General features: G+C 40.3%; 1 protein-coding gene across 7 annotated transcripts in view; it reads right to left on the bottom strand.

The window, feature by feature from the left end:
- Positions 1-17,314, bottom strand: part of LOC127574066 (ATP-binding cassette sub-family C member 9-like) — a 132,254-nt gene that overhangs the window by 62,751 nt on the left and 52,189 nt on the right. For all 7 annotated transcript variants that reach the window (XR_007956859.1, XM_052022697.1, XM_052022700.1 and 4 more), the window contains 3 exons: positions 9,475-9,583; positions 4,639-4,679; positions 2,679-2,789 (listed from right to left, as the gene is read on the bottom strand). Coding sequence is in view for 6 of the 7 variants with exons in the window: in XM_052022697.1 (XP_051878657.1) it covers positions 2,679-2,789; positions 4,639-4,679; positions 9,475-9,583 (261 nt within the window). In the remaining variant the exon portion in view is untranslated. The remainder of the gene's footprint in view (positions 1-2,678; positions 2,790-4,638; positions 4,680-9,474; positions 9,584-17,314) is intronic.

Genomic DNA, 17,314 nt, shown 5'->3' with positions numbered 1-17,314 from the left:
AACAGTTAAAAACACGTGGTGACTCGTTCTTTCGAGTAACATACAGATTAGGAAATACTAATATGTAATTTTATTTTTACTTCTTATTCTCTCTCTCTCTTTTTATCAAATCTTTCTATCTCTTTATTTCACTCTCTACTAATGTAATAGAGTAATAGAGGATCAGAGGGATCTTGGGGTCCGAGTCCATAGGACGCTCAAAGTGGCGACGCAGGTTGACTCTGTGGTTAAGAAGGCATATGGTGTATTGTCCTTCATCAATCATGGAATTGAATTTAGGAGCCGTGAGGTATTGTTGCAGCTATATGGGTCCTTGGTCAGACCCCACTTGGAGTACTGTGCTCAGTTCTGGTCGCCTCACTACAGGAAAGATGTGGAAGCCATAGAGAGGGTGCAGAGGAGATTTACAAGAATGCTTCCTGGGATGCGGAGCATGCCTTATGAAAGCAGGTTGAGGGAACTAGGCCTTTTCTCCTTGGAGAGACGGAGGATGAAGGGGGACCTGATAGAGGTGTATAAGATGATGAGAAGTATTGATCGGGTAGATAGTCAGAGGCTTTTCCCCAGGGCTGAATTGATGGCCACAAGAGGACATAGGTTTAAGGTGCTGGGGAGTAGATATAGAGGAGATGTCAGGGGTAAGTTTTTTACTCAGAGAGTGGCAAGTGCGTGGAATGGGCTGCCGGAAATTGTGGTGGAGGCTGATACGTTAGGGTCTTTCAAGAGACTGTTAGATCGATATATGGAGCTGAGTAAAATAGAGGGCTATGGGTAAGCCTAGTAATTTCTAGGGTAGGGACATGTTGGGCACAGCTTTGTGGGCCAAAAGGCCTGAATTGTGCTGTAATTGTTCTATGTTCTATGTTCTAAGCAAATTCAATGTTCATCTCAGTTTTTAATGTTCTCAGTCCTTTAATCAATCCACCTTTTGGATTACAGAATTATCCAGTTTGTCATTTAAGAGCCCAACCATTCATCTAATCACAGATCCCATTTGTTAATTCTTGTTTTTCTTTTCCCCACCAACTCCCAATCCAGCTCAACATACCCCAGTTCATTATTTGTTTAAACCTTGTTACACCTCTAAGTTGAGAGACACAGGAGACTGCAGATGCTGGAATCAGTCCCCTATCCTCACCTCATATCTTGCCTGGACAATTTACAAACCAATGGCATGAAGTTTGAGTTTTCCCAAATTTAGGTATCCCTCCCTTCTGATGGGTTGTTCCCCCCCCCCCCCAATCCTCCTCCAGTCCTCCCATTTTTGTCCCCTTTCCCTCAACCCCCACCCCTCCATCTTTGTCCACCTCCCCCTCCTGCTTCCATCCACCCACTTCACACACAGTTCACCCATTGGCTCCCCACACCCTCACCCTCTCCTCACCAACTCCCGTCCTATCTGGTTCTGGTTCCATCTGCCATTCACCTCTCCCCTCATGGTTCCCACGATCACCTCTTTTACCTATCCAGGTCTAGCTCTGGTAGCCCTTTGTGTCCTGCTTATCTTCCTCCAACAGCTATCTCCAACCCTCACAGTCCCCTCCCCCACCCTGCTCCATCACCCTCTCAATTTTTCCCCTCTCTATCTGCCTCCATCTATCATTCACCCCCTCTCCCAACTCCACCCCCTCTCCCTTCCCCTACTTGGCACAATTTCTCTTTCAGGCTACACCCCTCCTTGGTCCACTAATCACCTCGGACTCCTGTCTCACCACTTTCCTTCTCTTTATACTGGCCACCTTGCTTCTCCACTCGCACTCCTGATGCAGGGTTTCACCCTGAAACGTCAACAATTCCATTCCTCCCACGGATGCTGCTTGACCTGCCATGTTCCTGCAGGTTGCTTGTTACACCTTAAACTTGTTCTAGTTCTGATAACAGATCTGACTTTGGCTTGTTTCTCTATAGATCCTGGATGTCTGCTGATCATTTCCAGTATTTTGTTTTTATTTAAAGCAACCACAGTATTTTGCTTTTGTCTCAGAAATGGGATAAATGACAGATTCGCTGGAATGGCTTAGGGGGTTAAAGGGTTAAAATAACGGCAAGTTAAATGAAATTGTCTTCTGTTATCCCAAGTCTGAAAGGTTGAGGGATGGTTAAAACCATCAAACTATTCAATAAAGTACATGCAGAAAAAAAATTCTTCCATTGAAGAAATCCATAAGTGTACAAAATCTTAGAATTAGTATCAGGTCAACCCAGTTAGGGATGAAATTAGACAATGAGCAGTGGAAATCAGAAATTCCAAACACCTTGCACCTTTGATCAATTTAAATTTTCAAGACAGGTATCGGTATATTTTTTTGATGAACAATTTGAAGGAAGGAGGAATAAGAATAAGTAAATGAAATTGGTTTACAATCATTCATGAACTAAGTTGTGAAATGGGTTCAATGCTGTGAATGGCCTATTCCTCCTTCATGACTGAATGATCTAATTCAATAATGGACAAGGTATTGACCCACTAACACTGTAAAGAATCCTTAGTGCACAAGTGTAAAGATCTAATATTACCGGCCAGGGATGCAGCTCTTCTACAGTTGGAAAAACTCTTTGAAATGTATTGATACTTTAATCGACTGAACAATCACTCCACCCAGAGTCATAGTCCAAATCACAAATTATTTCAACCTTAACTTTCTTATACGTGCATAACAAAATAGCATGGAACTTACCATAGGAAACATAATGAGTGGAGAATTAAATTTATCAAAAAGTGCTAGTGTTGTAAATGCCACGTTGGCAGTCAATGATGATCCACTCAAACTAGAGTAGATGCTGAAAGTCTAAACACAGAAAGGAAAGAAAAAAATGTTTAAAAAAAATCAATAAAGCCTAAAGGTACCCTCCATTCCTTACTGCATGAATCAGCCTACAGATTAGTTGAATTCATTTATATATTTTGAGCTACCTAAATCACTACTAGTTTTTTTTCCCCTAAGTACAATCTGTACATTCCTCAAATGTATATACATATTAAATGCAACAAGTTAAGCTTCTGGTAAATAAATAACGTTTGTAATTTTTAAGATCTGCATCAAAACTAATTAAATTTGACCATACTAAAATACCATAACAGGGATTTTACGTTATTAAAGCAGAGACTGTCCAAATTAAATCTGTACACACATCATGAGCAGAGATAAATGATACAGCTGATAAAACTGACCACACTAAACTCTTCACTTGTATTTATTGAAGTCCAAGCTAAAATTAGTAATAGCAAAACAATACTTTAATAGTTATTTTATAACATCGACATACAACTATATGCCAATTGGCACAAATACCATAAAGGTTAAAAAGTAATGACAAGTTGGTGATGCACTTCAAATGGACTCAAAAGGCACATTATAACTGAAGATCAGCTAAAGCTATGGCTGCATTTTTTGAGTGCATACCACAATTAGTTTTCTCACTCTTTGCAAAACTTACTGCTATGACATATAATCAAACTGACAGATGACAACCGAAAGTGCAGCAGCAAGAATTTTTGTAATTCCAGACATTAACTGGATGGGAATCAATCTAACCTTTAAGTCAGATTTTCAAATTAGTGCCCACAATATCACAAGGCCTTAATCATCACTAAGAATTTTGAACTTTGAAGTAAAATGTAATTGGCATAATTTAATGCTCTTGTTCAATGACAGACAATGGGAAAAACAGGAGAAACTTTTCTAATTTCTCATTGCCAACCAAATTATCTTCTCATTTTACTTAAAAAAAAGTATAGATCAGAAAATATGAACATATTCAACCTTCATATCAATAAAAACAGATAAAAGTTCACTGAGTTACTCACCACCTGAGAGATAAAAAAAATGTTAATATTTGATATGCAACCCTTCATCAGAACTCAAATCTCAATTTAGTTTCTGGTAAACTTGACAATGAAAAAATTAACCCAGCTTTTTTCTTTCAAATATTGACCAATATGCTACATACTTTCAGCATGTCTGTTACGAATGCCTAACTAACAGACACCTTGTACATCTGAACAAGTGTTTGGGATACCAGCAAGATGGATGAGGATAGATTTGCTGGCTGCTGCATTTTCATTTCCACTCCCCCAAGGGGCAACAACTGGGGGATGGGTCGACTCAAGCAGAGCTGGGACAAGAGCAGATTCACTCACTCACTGAGTCACTGAGAGTGGCCGGCAGCCGCTCATCTTGCACCTGCTCACTCTCTCTCTTCAAGGTGTTTTTGTGACCCTGTCCCACACACTGTTTTTGTTCTTTGCTGACTTACAAACAGTTCAGGTTATGAACAGTTTTCAGGAAAGGACTGCCTGTAATTCAATGTTAGATCAGGATCATGGCAGCTTTTGCACAATGCATTGAGATTTGCCATCAAAATATTTTGTTTATAAAAAATATGACATTGTCCATCTCCTGATGTCCACTCAACATGACACAGTTAACATTAGTAACTCTAAGTAGTTTGAGGGAAGAAGAAAAGAGTGAATAATATAAATAAATGTAGTTTCACTCTCCAGAGTGCACGATCATTGCAAAGTTAGGGCAGACCTATAAACTATTGCGGTTTAGGTTTTTGTATTATTTTTATTATCTCAGTTAAGACAGACACAAAGATTAAATCAAAAATGGTGAATGAGATGTAGCTACCTACCACTATTGTTGCTAAAACAGGTGTCACTTGGGTGAGGAATACTGCAAAGACAATTTGCAATAAAATAAATTATCCAATTTAGAGACCAAAGAAAGCTTTATAAAGGACAGAGTTACAAAAGGAAAATGCAATGAAAGCCATTAATAATTTCAACTATACAGTGCTAAACATCAGGATTCACACTGCCCAACCTTTGCAAAAAGTTATTAGCAAAAATTAAAAAGTATCTGGCAACTAAACAAGTCAATATTATGATAGTTTCAATTACAGTCTCAGGAAGAAATTTTTCTTATACTATGAAGTTATATTTTAAAATGTTTAGTTGTATGAAAGCACTGCCTTTTCCCAAAATGTCCTATGTAAATTATGTTGAAGACTAACCAATACTGTAATTTTCTTACTTTAGCATCCAACTTTATGCTTTCCAACTGCTCAGAATGGTTGGACACTTTGCAGAGCAACTTGATTCATTTCTCAGGGAAGGCCCCAAACTTCCAGTTGCCAGTGAATTTTATTCTCCAATCCACTCTGACCTGTCTGTTTGTGGCCTGCTACACTGTTCCAATAAAGCCCAATGCAAGCTCAAGGAACAGCACCATCTGGTCACCTTGCAGGCTTCAGGATTCATTATTGAATTCAACAAAATCAAGTAACTTGTTTTTTTTTCCCTGTTTGTATCAGAATTGGCCAGTTCTGCTGTATGGTTATCTATCTGTAATATTGTCTCACTTTTCCTCATAGACAGATACTATCTGATCTGCTAGGCATTTCCAACATTTCTCCTTTTGTTTTCAGTTATCTGCAACAGCTCTAACCTGCATTTTACAGCTTCAATGTGTCACCTTATCCGTTTCCAATCTTTTCAACTCCCTTCATTAATTTATCAATTAAACAGCTTTGTAAACAATGTATAGCCATGGCAATTTGGCCTCACCCAATCAAGGATATTCACTTTATCATATCCATCCTTCCCACACCCTGCCTGTAATTTAAAACTAACTTGTTTTCTCACATTTCCAGCTCTGATGAAGAGACTTTGATCTGAAACAATCAGTTTCTTTTTCCAAAGGTACTGCCTGACCTGGTGCACCCTTCCACCATCTTTTGTTCTTATTTTGGTTTTCCAGTATCTGTAGTCTTTTGATTTCAGGCCAATGCTGTGTTTACTTAATAAAGATAAATACCAGGATCTTATCAGGAAGGCTAATCTCTGATTTAAGCTCCTGTATTGCCAAATACCAGGTTCTCTTATACAATTCTACTCAATTCCATGAAGGCAAACTTCAGCAGACCCAATTCATCACTATCATTATTCCAGGATTCCAATCTAAGCTCCCAAATGCAGTTAAATCACATTACATCTTGCCTCTAGTGCTAAATATTAGATGTTTATACATCTATACCGGACCTTGGCATATCTTGGACAGCTGTACACAGTATTTACAGTTTCAAAGTATAAAGGATTAAAACATAAATAATACATGATTTGCAACAAGTATATATATTCCTTTGAGGAAAATTGGTCCAACCATGCATTACTTAAGAAATCAAAGATAGTATTAAATCTAAGGAGGAGGCTTGTAATGATGCCATAAAAAGCTTTTACAATTCAGCAAAGGATGACCAATGAATCAATAAAGAAAGGGAAAATAGAACATGAGAGTAAGTAGTGAGCAGCATAAAAACAGACCTTCTATAAAGTGTGTAAAAGGAAATGACTAGCTAGAACAAATGTGGGTCCTCTACAGACAAACGTGCAATATTTACAATGGGGAACAACGAACAAGTTCAGAAATTAAACAAATATATTGTGTCTGCCTTCATGGAAGACACAAAGAACCTCCCAAAAATAGTGGAGATCCAAAGGTCTAATGCAAATAACAAAATAAATGAATAAGTATTAGTGGAAAAAAAAATCAGAGAAATTAGTGAACCTGAGAACTGATAAATGCCAAGGAATTGGCATGATCCACATTCCAGAGTTTTGAAAGGGATGGCTATAGAGATAGTAATTATTTTGGTTATCATCTCCAAAAATTCTATTGATTCTCGAGTGGTTCCTGCAGGCCTGAGTATAGCAAAGGTAACCCCAATTCCTCAAGAAAGGAGGGGAAAGAGGGAAAAAAAACACAATACTATCGATCTCTTAGCCCAACCCTGGTAATAAGGAAATACCGGAAATCATAATAAAGGATGTGATATGAAGACACTTAGAAAACAATAATAATCTGACTGTACAAAGTGAATGTGGATTTATGAAACAGTGTTTGACTAATCCATTGGAGTTCTTTGAGGGCATATATGAGGAAAACCAGTGGAACCTGAATTTTCAGAAAAATTCCCATAAGGTCCCACACAGTAGGCTAGAACACATCCAACTGAGGTGTAATATACTATCATGAATTGAGAGCAGGTTAACAGATAGAAAAGAGTGCAAATAAACAACTTCTTCTCAGGTTGGAAGGCTGTTGCACAGGGATTGGTGCTTGTGCCTGAACTATTCACAATCTATATCAATGGATTTGGCTAAGGGCACCAAATTTATTACTTCCATCTTTGCTGATGACATGAAAGTAATAGCAAATGTGAATAGTAAAGAAATGTGAGGTTATCTGCTTCAGTAGAAAAAAAACGTAAAAGCTAAATATTTTGTAAGTGGTTGATGCCCGGAAGGGATCTGGAGATCCTTGCACACAAATCACTGAAAGTTAACATAAGAGTGAGATAATTAGAAAGATGCTTCAGTTATATAGGGTACCTGGAGTACTGTGCACAGTATTGGTCTCCTTACTCAAGGAAGGATGTAAGTGTGTTGGAAGCAAAACAGAGGAAGCTTACTACACTAATATCCAAAATGGGCTGGTTGTTTTACGAGTAAAGGACGGAGACACTAGACTTTCATTTAGTGGAGCTTAGACGAATTGAATAAAACATACAAGATCCTGAAGGGTCTTGACATGGCAGATGTGGAGAGGATGTTTCCCCTTGTGGGAGAATCTAGAACGGGGATCACTGTTTAAAGCACTGTTTAAAAAATAAGGAGCTGCTAACTGAAGACAGGAATTTTTTTTACCCTTCAGGAGGATTGCGAGGATTTTTCAAAGAACAGTGGCAGCAGAGTCTTTGAATATTTGTTAAACAAGGAATTGAAAAGTTATCATGGGTACATGGGAATGCAGAGCTGAAGTTACAATCAAATCAGCCGTGATCTTATTAGGGGAGCAGGCTTGAGGGGGCTGAAAGGCTTACTTTGGCTCCTAATTTGTTATGTTCATATGTACAGTTTTGGTCACATAAAGAGAGTTTGAGTAGGCTCGGCCTCCTTCTCTGGAGTTTAGAAGAATGAAAGGTGACCTCATTGAAATGCACTATGAGAGCTCAACAAGACAGAATCGGTGAGCATGTTTCCTCTGGCTAAGGAGTCTATAAATATAAGGTGAGATATTTAGATCCTCAGGTGAAATTGCTAAACTGGGGGAGGTCCCGGAAGACTGGAGAAGAGTCAATGTTGTTCCTTTCTTTAGGAAGGACAACAGGGATAACTAAGGAAACTATAGGGCAGTGAGCCTTACGTCATGGTCAGGAAATTATTGAAGATTCTGAGGGACAGGATTTACTCCCATTTGGAAAAGCATGCAAGTCTATTAGGGATAATCAGCATGGCTCTGTGCGGGAGAGGTCCTGTCTCACAAATTTGATTGTGTTTTCTCTGGAGTATGAGAGGCTGAGGAGCAACCTGTCAGAGTCTTTTTCCCAGGGTCGAAATATTAAGTACTAGAGGGTATAGGTTCAATGTGACAGGGGAAAGTTTAAAAGAGGACATGCGAGACAAGTTTTTGCTTTTACGTGAAGAATAATAAGTGCCTAGAACTCGTTGCAGGGGAGGTGGTAGAAGCAGATATTATATCATTGAAGAGGTATTTAGACAGACACATGAACAGGCAGGGGATGGAGGGATATGGACCACATGCAGGTCGAGGGATTAGTTAGGTTGCTATCATAGTTGGCACAGATAAGGTGGACCCAAACATGGTGGGCCAAAGGGCCTCTTCCTGTGCTGTACTGTTCTAAGTTCCATGTCCAAATAAGAAGAAATTTCTTTTCAGGCTTGACAGGCCAAATGGCCTACTCCTCTTTATGTTCTTAAAAAGAGGAATGAATATATGAATGTTAAACATAAAGATCCATTATTCACAATTTTCATTACAATGGTTAAAAATAAAATCAGAAAAATCATCAATGCTTACAAATTAAAAAGATCATTTAAGCATTTTTAAAATCAATGCAAATTACTCAGTCACAGTCAATAAGTGGTTCTGATATCTACAGACAAACACAATCAGCCAACGGCCAGAAAGCAGTGAATCATCTGACACAATAGTCCCCACAAGCTATTTATCAGAACTAAACCAAATTCTTGTCTTTTGTGTTATGGTGTCTTTGATTCAAAAGGCATTTCATTGTAATGCTAAAGGGTATAAAGTAAAACAAAATTGATTGGCAGTGCTTGGTACAGAATAAAGAATAAAACTTGTAACCTCTTGTACAGGCCATACAAAAACTAGAAACATTTCCCCAGAACTGTAATCTATCACACTGAAATTAAAACATTTTCACTACTTTTAACTAAATTTCTACTTTACAATGTTGGTTGCAAAATTATGGATAATTCAAAAGTTCAAAAACAAAACTAATTTATCAGAAGATTGTACTGCATTTAACCTTTATGGTAATTCCTTCCTAAACTGCATTATGATATTGTATACCTACTTTGGTAACATGAATCCAAATTTGTTCAAAGTCTTACAATAATTATGATTTATAAATACAACTCACATGTAAAAATGACGTAAACAGCTCCTTTCAGCATATATTTCAGCTCCTTCTCCCTTGCCATCTCAATAGCCTTGATAAAGACCCCTTCCCAAGCGTAAAGCTTCAAAAGCTGGAAGATAATTACAGGGTAGATTCAATAACGACAACAATTTAACTCTTTTGAACCGATTATTTACATGTTCTGGTAAAAAGGCATTGATTGCAAGTGTAATGGTCATAAAAAAAACAAAACTTGAAAGACAGTACTTGGAACAGAATAATCAATAAAACTCAAAACACCTCTTCTAGAGGCCTTGCAAAAGCTAGAAACATTTCCCCAGAATTGTAACCTATCACACTGAAATTAAAATATTTGCTAATGTAGCGGTTGCTACCGCGGAATAAAACAAGACGCTACTCGGAGGATTGCCAAACAGAACTGGTTTATTTTCCCGCCTTGCGCGGGCCCTTTAAGGGAGAAAACTCCCGCCCAAAAAAACCGGCAATGACGTAAGTCCTACGTCATCAGGACTTTCCCGCGCGCGGGTTCTCCCCGTCGCTCGGAAAGACGAGGCCCGCCATCTTGGGCCTCGTCGCTCCGACGCCGCGCGACCCGACTGCCGAGCCGGTTCGCCCGACTAGACGGTGAGTCACCACACTAAGAGCAACTCAGCTGCTTACTCTACACACTCAATATGCTGCAGAGCACTACAGAGCTATCCCTAACATCTGACAGGCAGACAGGGCAAGTAAATTCAATTATACCTGCACAAAAGGAAATTTATCTAAACTATTTATATAACCCTATCATCATATCTCAGGATGGACAGTAGTGGACCAAGTATATCCACATTTTCAGGATTGTTAAGATATTCTGGGAAAACATGAAGGGATGTTTAAAATATGTGAAAATCCAGGTACTCGCAAGGTACAAATCATTTAAAAGCATTTTATTCCCAAGTTTTAAGCATTTAATGCAACTTCAACTTGACAAATTTCATATCGCTACAAAATTTAAATTAAGCATTTTTTTTTAAGTGATGATTTAGTCAAAGATTCATGGAGTTACACAGCATGGAAATGGGTCCTTCGGCCCATCTTATCCATCTGGATGAAGATGCCCAATCCCATTTACCTGCATTTGGCCCATAGCCCTCTAAACATTTCCTACTCATGTATCTAAATCTCTTTTAGACACTGTAATTTCTATTTGCCTCTACCACCTCCTCTGGTAGCTCATTCCATAAACCCACCACCCTCAGTGTCGAAAAACTTGCCCCTCAGGTCTCCTTTAAATCTTTCCCCTCTCACCTTAAACCTATGCCCTCTAGTTTTAGACTCCCCTATCCTGGGAAAAAGACTGACCATCTCTGCTATCTATGCCGCTCATTTTGTAAACTTCTAAAAGGTCACCCCTCAGCTTTCTTTGCTCCAGGGAAAACAGCCCCAGTCTATCCAGTCTCTCCTTATAACTCAAGCCCTCCAGTCCAGGCACCATTCCTGTGAATCTTTTCTGCACCTTCTCCAGCTTAATTATATCCTTCCTATAGTGTGATGACCAGAACTACACACAATACTCCAAGTGTAGCCTAACCAACCATTAATACAACTGTAACAAGACATCCCAACTCCTTTATTCAATGCCTCATGTGATGCAGGCATACCATACACCTTCCTCACCATTTTATCTACTTGTGTCACCACTTTCAGGGAACTGTGCCCTTGTACCCCAATGTCTTGCTGTACATTAATACCTCCCAGGGCCTTGCCATTCACTGTGCACAACCTGGACTGGTTTAACTTTTCTCAAAATGTATCACTTCATTCTTGTCAGAGTTGAATTCCATCAGACATTCCCTTTCCCACATTTCCAGTTGATCTAAATCCTGTTGTAACCTTAGACAACCTTCTTCACTGCCCATCATACCACCAATTTTGGTGTCATCTGTAAACTTACTAACCATGCCACCTATTTTCTTCCAAATCATTAATATAACCGAGGAACAATAAAGAAACCAGCATCCCTGTGGCTCACCATGGTCATAGGTCTTCAATCTGAAAAGCAACCCTCCAATTCCAGCATCTGCTAAATTGGTTTAATATTGTCATATGCACCGAGGTACAGTGAAAAACTTTGTTTTGCAATGCTATCCATACAGATCATTTCATCACATCAGTATGTCAAGGTAGTACAAGGGAAAACAATAACAGAATGTAGAATAAAGGTGTTACAGTTACAGAGAAAGTGCAGTGCAGTCAGACAATAAGGTGCAAGGCCATGATGAGGTACATTGTGAAGTCAAGAGCCCATCTCATCACACAAGGGGACAGTTGAATAGTCTTATTACAGTGGGATAGACGCTGTCCTTGAGCCTCGTGATTTGTGCTTTCAGGCTTTTGTAGTTTCTATCCGATGGGGTGGGGGGGGGGGGCGCGGGAAGAGCAGAGAATGTCCGGGGTGGGTGGATTTTTTGATTACATTGGCTGCTTTACCAAGGCAGTGAGAAGTGTAGACAGAATTTATGGAGTGGAGGCAGGTTTTCATGATGTGCTGAGCTGTGCCCACAATTCTCTGCAGTTTCTTGTGGTCTCGAGCAGAGCAGTTGGCATACCAAGCTGTGATGCATCCGGATAGGATGCTATGGTGCATCTGTAAAAGTTGGCAAGGGTCAACGGGGACATGAATTTCTTTAGCCTCCTAAGGAAGTAGAGGCACTGATGCACTTCCTTGGCCATGGCATCTAAGACCATGGTGAATCTTTAGCAGTGATTAATTGAATATTTGAGTAGTATGTTTATTTTTTTTTGCAGTCTCTTCATTTGGAAGGATCATTCTAAGACAGCATTCTAAAAATTGAAGCCCTGAGAGGCTTTAGAAGAGACTAAATTTTTATTCCTTTTATTTTATAGCTGAGAACATTTTTCTTTGGTGTTCCTTTCCCTTTCAAACATCTACTTAGCTGAAGATAACTATATTATTCAATTATTTATTTAATCAGCACTAAAGGTTCACCATAGATACACTGCTTGAATTCTCAGAATTCAACAAATACTGCAAAATGCTAAAGACACAAAATTAATAGCAAAGCTAATCTCTAACATTAAGTACTTGCATTCCAATGATCATCAAAGTATAGAAACATTCTTGAAGGCTTACTACCATTGAACAATACTCACAGCCATTTAGCTAAAACTATTCATTTCATATGACATGAAAGTACAGCATTCCTCAAATGTTGCATCCATGGAGTGTGGACTTTGTTGAGTAAGGGGACGATTTATTTTCATCTTAAAACTTAATTTAATTTATTTTTGCATTTAGGTTCTCTTAACCTTGTAGTTTTAAACTGCAGTGATAAAAAAAAGTGGGAAACAAGTCTTGCTAGTAATTGGGTGACCAGCTAGAACCAATTAATTAAAGTAAGGTGACACAAAGATACTGATACCTTGAAACTTAAATCTGTGGTCTCATATAAAAGGACAGCATGTTTTAGCACAATATCACACGAGTACATTGGCTGTGGAGTATAGACTTTGATGAGTAAGGGATAAAGCTGCAAGTGAGAGAATTAAATAAATAATTTGAGACAGGCAATGCAGGTGAAGTGTTGCAGCTATTGTCTGCAGGAGTTGAGGAAACCACACTGATCTATGGGAAGCACATTTACAGAAATGGATGAGCAAACTAACCATAGCACTGTCATATTGGGGCCCATTCAAGTTGGGGGAGTGAAAAGGAATGTAGTACCAATAGGAGATGTAGTTAAAGGGGGAGGGGCTACAGAAACACTCTCACTTCTGCAGTCAAGAGGTTCCTACTTCTTCAAAAAGACATCTATTGTACCAGTACCCAAGAAGAGCATGGCGACCTGCTTCAATTACCATCGTCCGGCAGCGCTTACATCAACCATAATGAAGTGCTTCAAGAGGTTGGTTATTGCGCAAAACAACTGCTGCCTCAGAGATGACCTGGATCTGCTCCAATTTGTCTACCGTCAGAACAGGTCAACAACGGATGCGATTTCTCTAGCTCTTCACTCTGCTCTGGACCATCTGGACAACAAGAACTCATACGTCAGGCTGCTGTTCATCGACTACAGCTCGGCGTGCACCATAATCATCCCATCCAAATTCATCATCAAGCTTCAAGACCTGGGCCTCTGTACCTCCCTCTGCAACTGGATACTCAACTTCCTCATCAGCAGACCTCAGTGAGGATTGGTAACATCTCCTCCTCGCTGGTCATCTACACAGGTGAACCTCAAGGCTGCGTGCTTAGCTCCCTGCTCTACTTCTGATACACACATGACTGTGTGGCTAAGCACAGCTCCAATGCCATCTTCAAATTTGCTGATGACACCTGTTGTTAGACGAATCACAGGTGGTGATGAGTCAGCTTAATGGAGCGAGATAGGACACCTGGTTGAGTGGTGCAGCAACAACAACCTCTCACTCAACATCAGCAAAACTAAAGAGCTGATTGTTGACTTCAGGAAGGTGAAGGAGGGTGAACATGCGCTACTCTACATTGGGGGAAATTGGCTATAGAGAGAATCAGCATCTTTAAATTCCCGGGAGTTAACATATTGGATGACCTGTCCTGGGTCCAGCACATAGATGCAATCATAAGGAAAATACATCAGCGTCTTTACTTTCTTAGGTGGTTAAAGAGGTTTGGCTTGTTACCAAACTCCTACAGATGTACTGTTGAAAGTATCCTGACTGGTTACATCATGGTCTGGTACAGCAATTCAAATGCACAGGAGTGCAAGAAGCTGCAGAGAGTAGTGGACTCTGCCCAATACATCACGGGCACATCCCTCCCCACCACTGGTAGTATCTACAGGCAGCATTGCCTCGAATTCAACATCTATCATCAAAGATCCCCACCATCTGGGCCATGCCATCTTCTCGCAGCTACCATCGGGCAGGAGGTACAGCAGACTGAAGTCCCACACCACCAGGTTCAAGAACAGCTACTTCCTAATCAAATTCAGATTCATTATCACTGACATATGACATGAAATTTGTTGTTTTGTGGCAGCAGTACAGTGCAGCAGTGAGAGGTTGAAGCTGTCCTTGAACACTGCAGCCAGTCGGTCGGCATAGGTTTTCAGTATCCAGCCAGGTACACCATCAGGGCCTGACGCCTTGTGAGGGTTCACCCTCTTGAAGGATGTTCAGACATTGGCCTCTGAGACAGAGATCACAGGGTCGTCAGATGCTGCGGGGATTCGCACAGGTGTAGTGTTATTCTCCCTTTCAAAGCATGCATAAAAGGCTTTGAGCTCTTCGGCGAGTGAAGTGTCACTGCCAGTTATGCTGTTAGGTTGCGCCTTATAGGAAGTAACGGCATGCAAATCCTGCCACAGCTGTCGTGCATCCAATTGTGTCTCCAGCTTCAATCGGAATTGCCTTTTAACTCTCACGATGGCCTTCCGTACCTGGACTTCTTGTAGGACTCTGGATCGCCAGTCTTGAACGCCACGGATCCAGCCCTCAGCAGTCTGCAAATCCCTTGGTTCATCCAGGGCTCCTGGTTAGGGAAAACTCAGTATGTTCTAAGGCACACACTCTTCTATGCAGGTCTTGATGAAGTCAGTGATGGCCGTGGCATATTCATTCAGATCCGTGGATGAATCTCTGAATATGGTCCAGTCCACCGATTCAAAGCAGTCCTGTAAGCAGTCCTCCGCCTCCCTTGAGTGGTCCTCACCACTGGTATTGCGGTCTTCTGTATCTGCCTGTATGCTGGGAGTAGGAGTACAGCCAGGAGATCGGACTTGCCAAAGTGTGGGTGCGGGGTGGTACGGTAGACATTCTTGATGGTGATGCAACGGTGATAGAGTGTGTTGGCTCCTCTGGTTCTACAGGTGACGTGTTGGTGGTAGTTGGTCAGAGACTTCAAGTTAGCCTGATTGAAATCCCTCGCGATGATCAGGAAGGCATCAGGTTGCACTGTCTCGTGACTTGATCACAGTGCTCAGCTCCCCCAGCTTCCCTTCAGCCACTCAGTTCTAGAACCAACCAACAAAATCCTAACCACTACTGTTTAGCAACACTATGGCCACTTTGATAACTTTTTTGTTCTAGTTGTGCTTTTTCTTGTAAAAATTGTGTATAATTTATGTTTTTCTTGTGAATGCTGCTTATATGATGCTATGTGCCTGTGATGCTGCTGCAAGCAAGTTTTTCATTGCACACGTACTTGCCCATATGACAATAAACTCAACATTGACTTTGAGATACTGGTTCTCCGCAGGGGTGGCCACAAGTCCTGAAGACTGTGATGCCCGCCTGTTCAAGACATCTCCTCCAGGTTGGAAGAGAACTTGGACTAGCAGAGACAAGACAGTTGGCGTAATCTGCATGGGAACCAAGGATATTCATTGGATAAAGGAGGAGATTCAGCTGAGTAGCTAGGCTCCAAATTAAAAATAGCCACAAAGATGAGTTAGTTATTTTATTAATTCATTTTTGGGACCTGCCATTGCTGACATGGGTAGCATTAATCATTCCCTAACTGTCCTTGCAAAGGTGGCGGCAAGCTGCTTTCTTGAACTGCTGCAGTTCCTCGAGTGAAGGTGGGGTTTTTGGGATTTTGACCCAGTGAAGATGAAGGATGTGCAGTACAATTCCATGTTAGGCTGGTCTGCAAGTTGCTCCCATGCACTGCCTGCTCTCCATCTTCTTGGTGGTAGAGGTTGCAGTTTGGGAGAAGCTATCACACTGGCCTGGGGGAATGACTGCCAGGCATTTTGTGGAAGCCACTATGTGCTGTTGGTGAAGGGAATGAACGGTTACAGTGTTTGATAGAGTGCATCATTTTGCAAGGCTTCCATGGCTGAGTTGTGTCTACATCAATGCCAGGTTGTCTGTCCAGCTTTATTTCTTCTCTGTTTGAGCATAGAGCTAATGGTACAGCTGAACAGTTTGTTCAGTCGCATCTGAGAGTAGGTGGTATAGGGTGTGAAGTGAATGTATGTAGTAATCTTGGGATTATTATCTTAACCATGTTCAAATTGACTTGGGGTAAACTAGATCAGAGAACTGAATAGGAGGCTGAAAGATTGGTTTTGTGTTTCAACTCATGGGGCATTGCCACCAGTAATGGACAAAAAGGGAGCTAGTCTGTTAGAATATATTTCACTTGAATCAGACTGGGGCCAATGTCCTAGCAAATTGAATGATCAAAGCTGTAGATAAGGTTGTAAATGGGTACTGCTGAGGGAAAATTTTAAATTAAAAGAGAGAATAAAGCAATACAAGAAGGTAATAATTACCATAGTCTATCTAGAAGATAAAGTGCATACAAACACAAGGGTCAGAGCAGGAAAATAGTACAAAATACAAATTAGAGTCAGAGCAGGAAAATAGCACAAAATTAAAACCTCTTATCTGAATGTGTGTAGCATTCATAACTAGGCAGATGAAATAATGGCACAGATAGAAATAAATGAGTACATTCTGATAGCAATTACAGACTACAAACCAGTAACACTCGAGTTTGAATTCAGCAAGAGGATAAAGACATTGATAAAAAAAAGGGAATGTGGAAAAACAAGAGACACAAAAAAGACTGCAAGAGATTCTATAGGTTCATAAAAAAGAAAAGGTTAGCTAAAGCTAATGAGTGTCTTTTACAGACCATGACAGGAGAAATTATATTGGGGAACTAGGAAATGACAGAGAAATTAAACAAATATATAGAAAAAACCTCCAGGAAATAGTGGAAGGCTCCAGGTCTAGAATAAATGAGATCAAAGAACCAGTACTTAAAAGAAGAAAAACTAGTATTAGGGGAAATTAACAGGGTTGAAAGGTAATAAATCCCCAGGATCTGATGACCTGCATCATGGAT

The sequence above is a fragment of the Pristis pectinata genome, chromosome 9 (assembly GCF_009764475.1).
Source record: "Pristis pectinata isolate sPriPec2 chromosome 9, sPriPec2.1.pri, whole genome shotgun sequence".
NCBI lineage: Eukaryota > Metazoa > Chordata > Chondrichthyes > Rhinopristiformes > Pristidae > Pristis > Pristis pectinata.
Note: the sequence above shows the minus strand (reverse complement) of the source record. Positions and strands in the feature narration are given on the sequence as shown.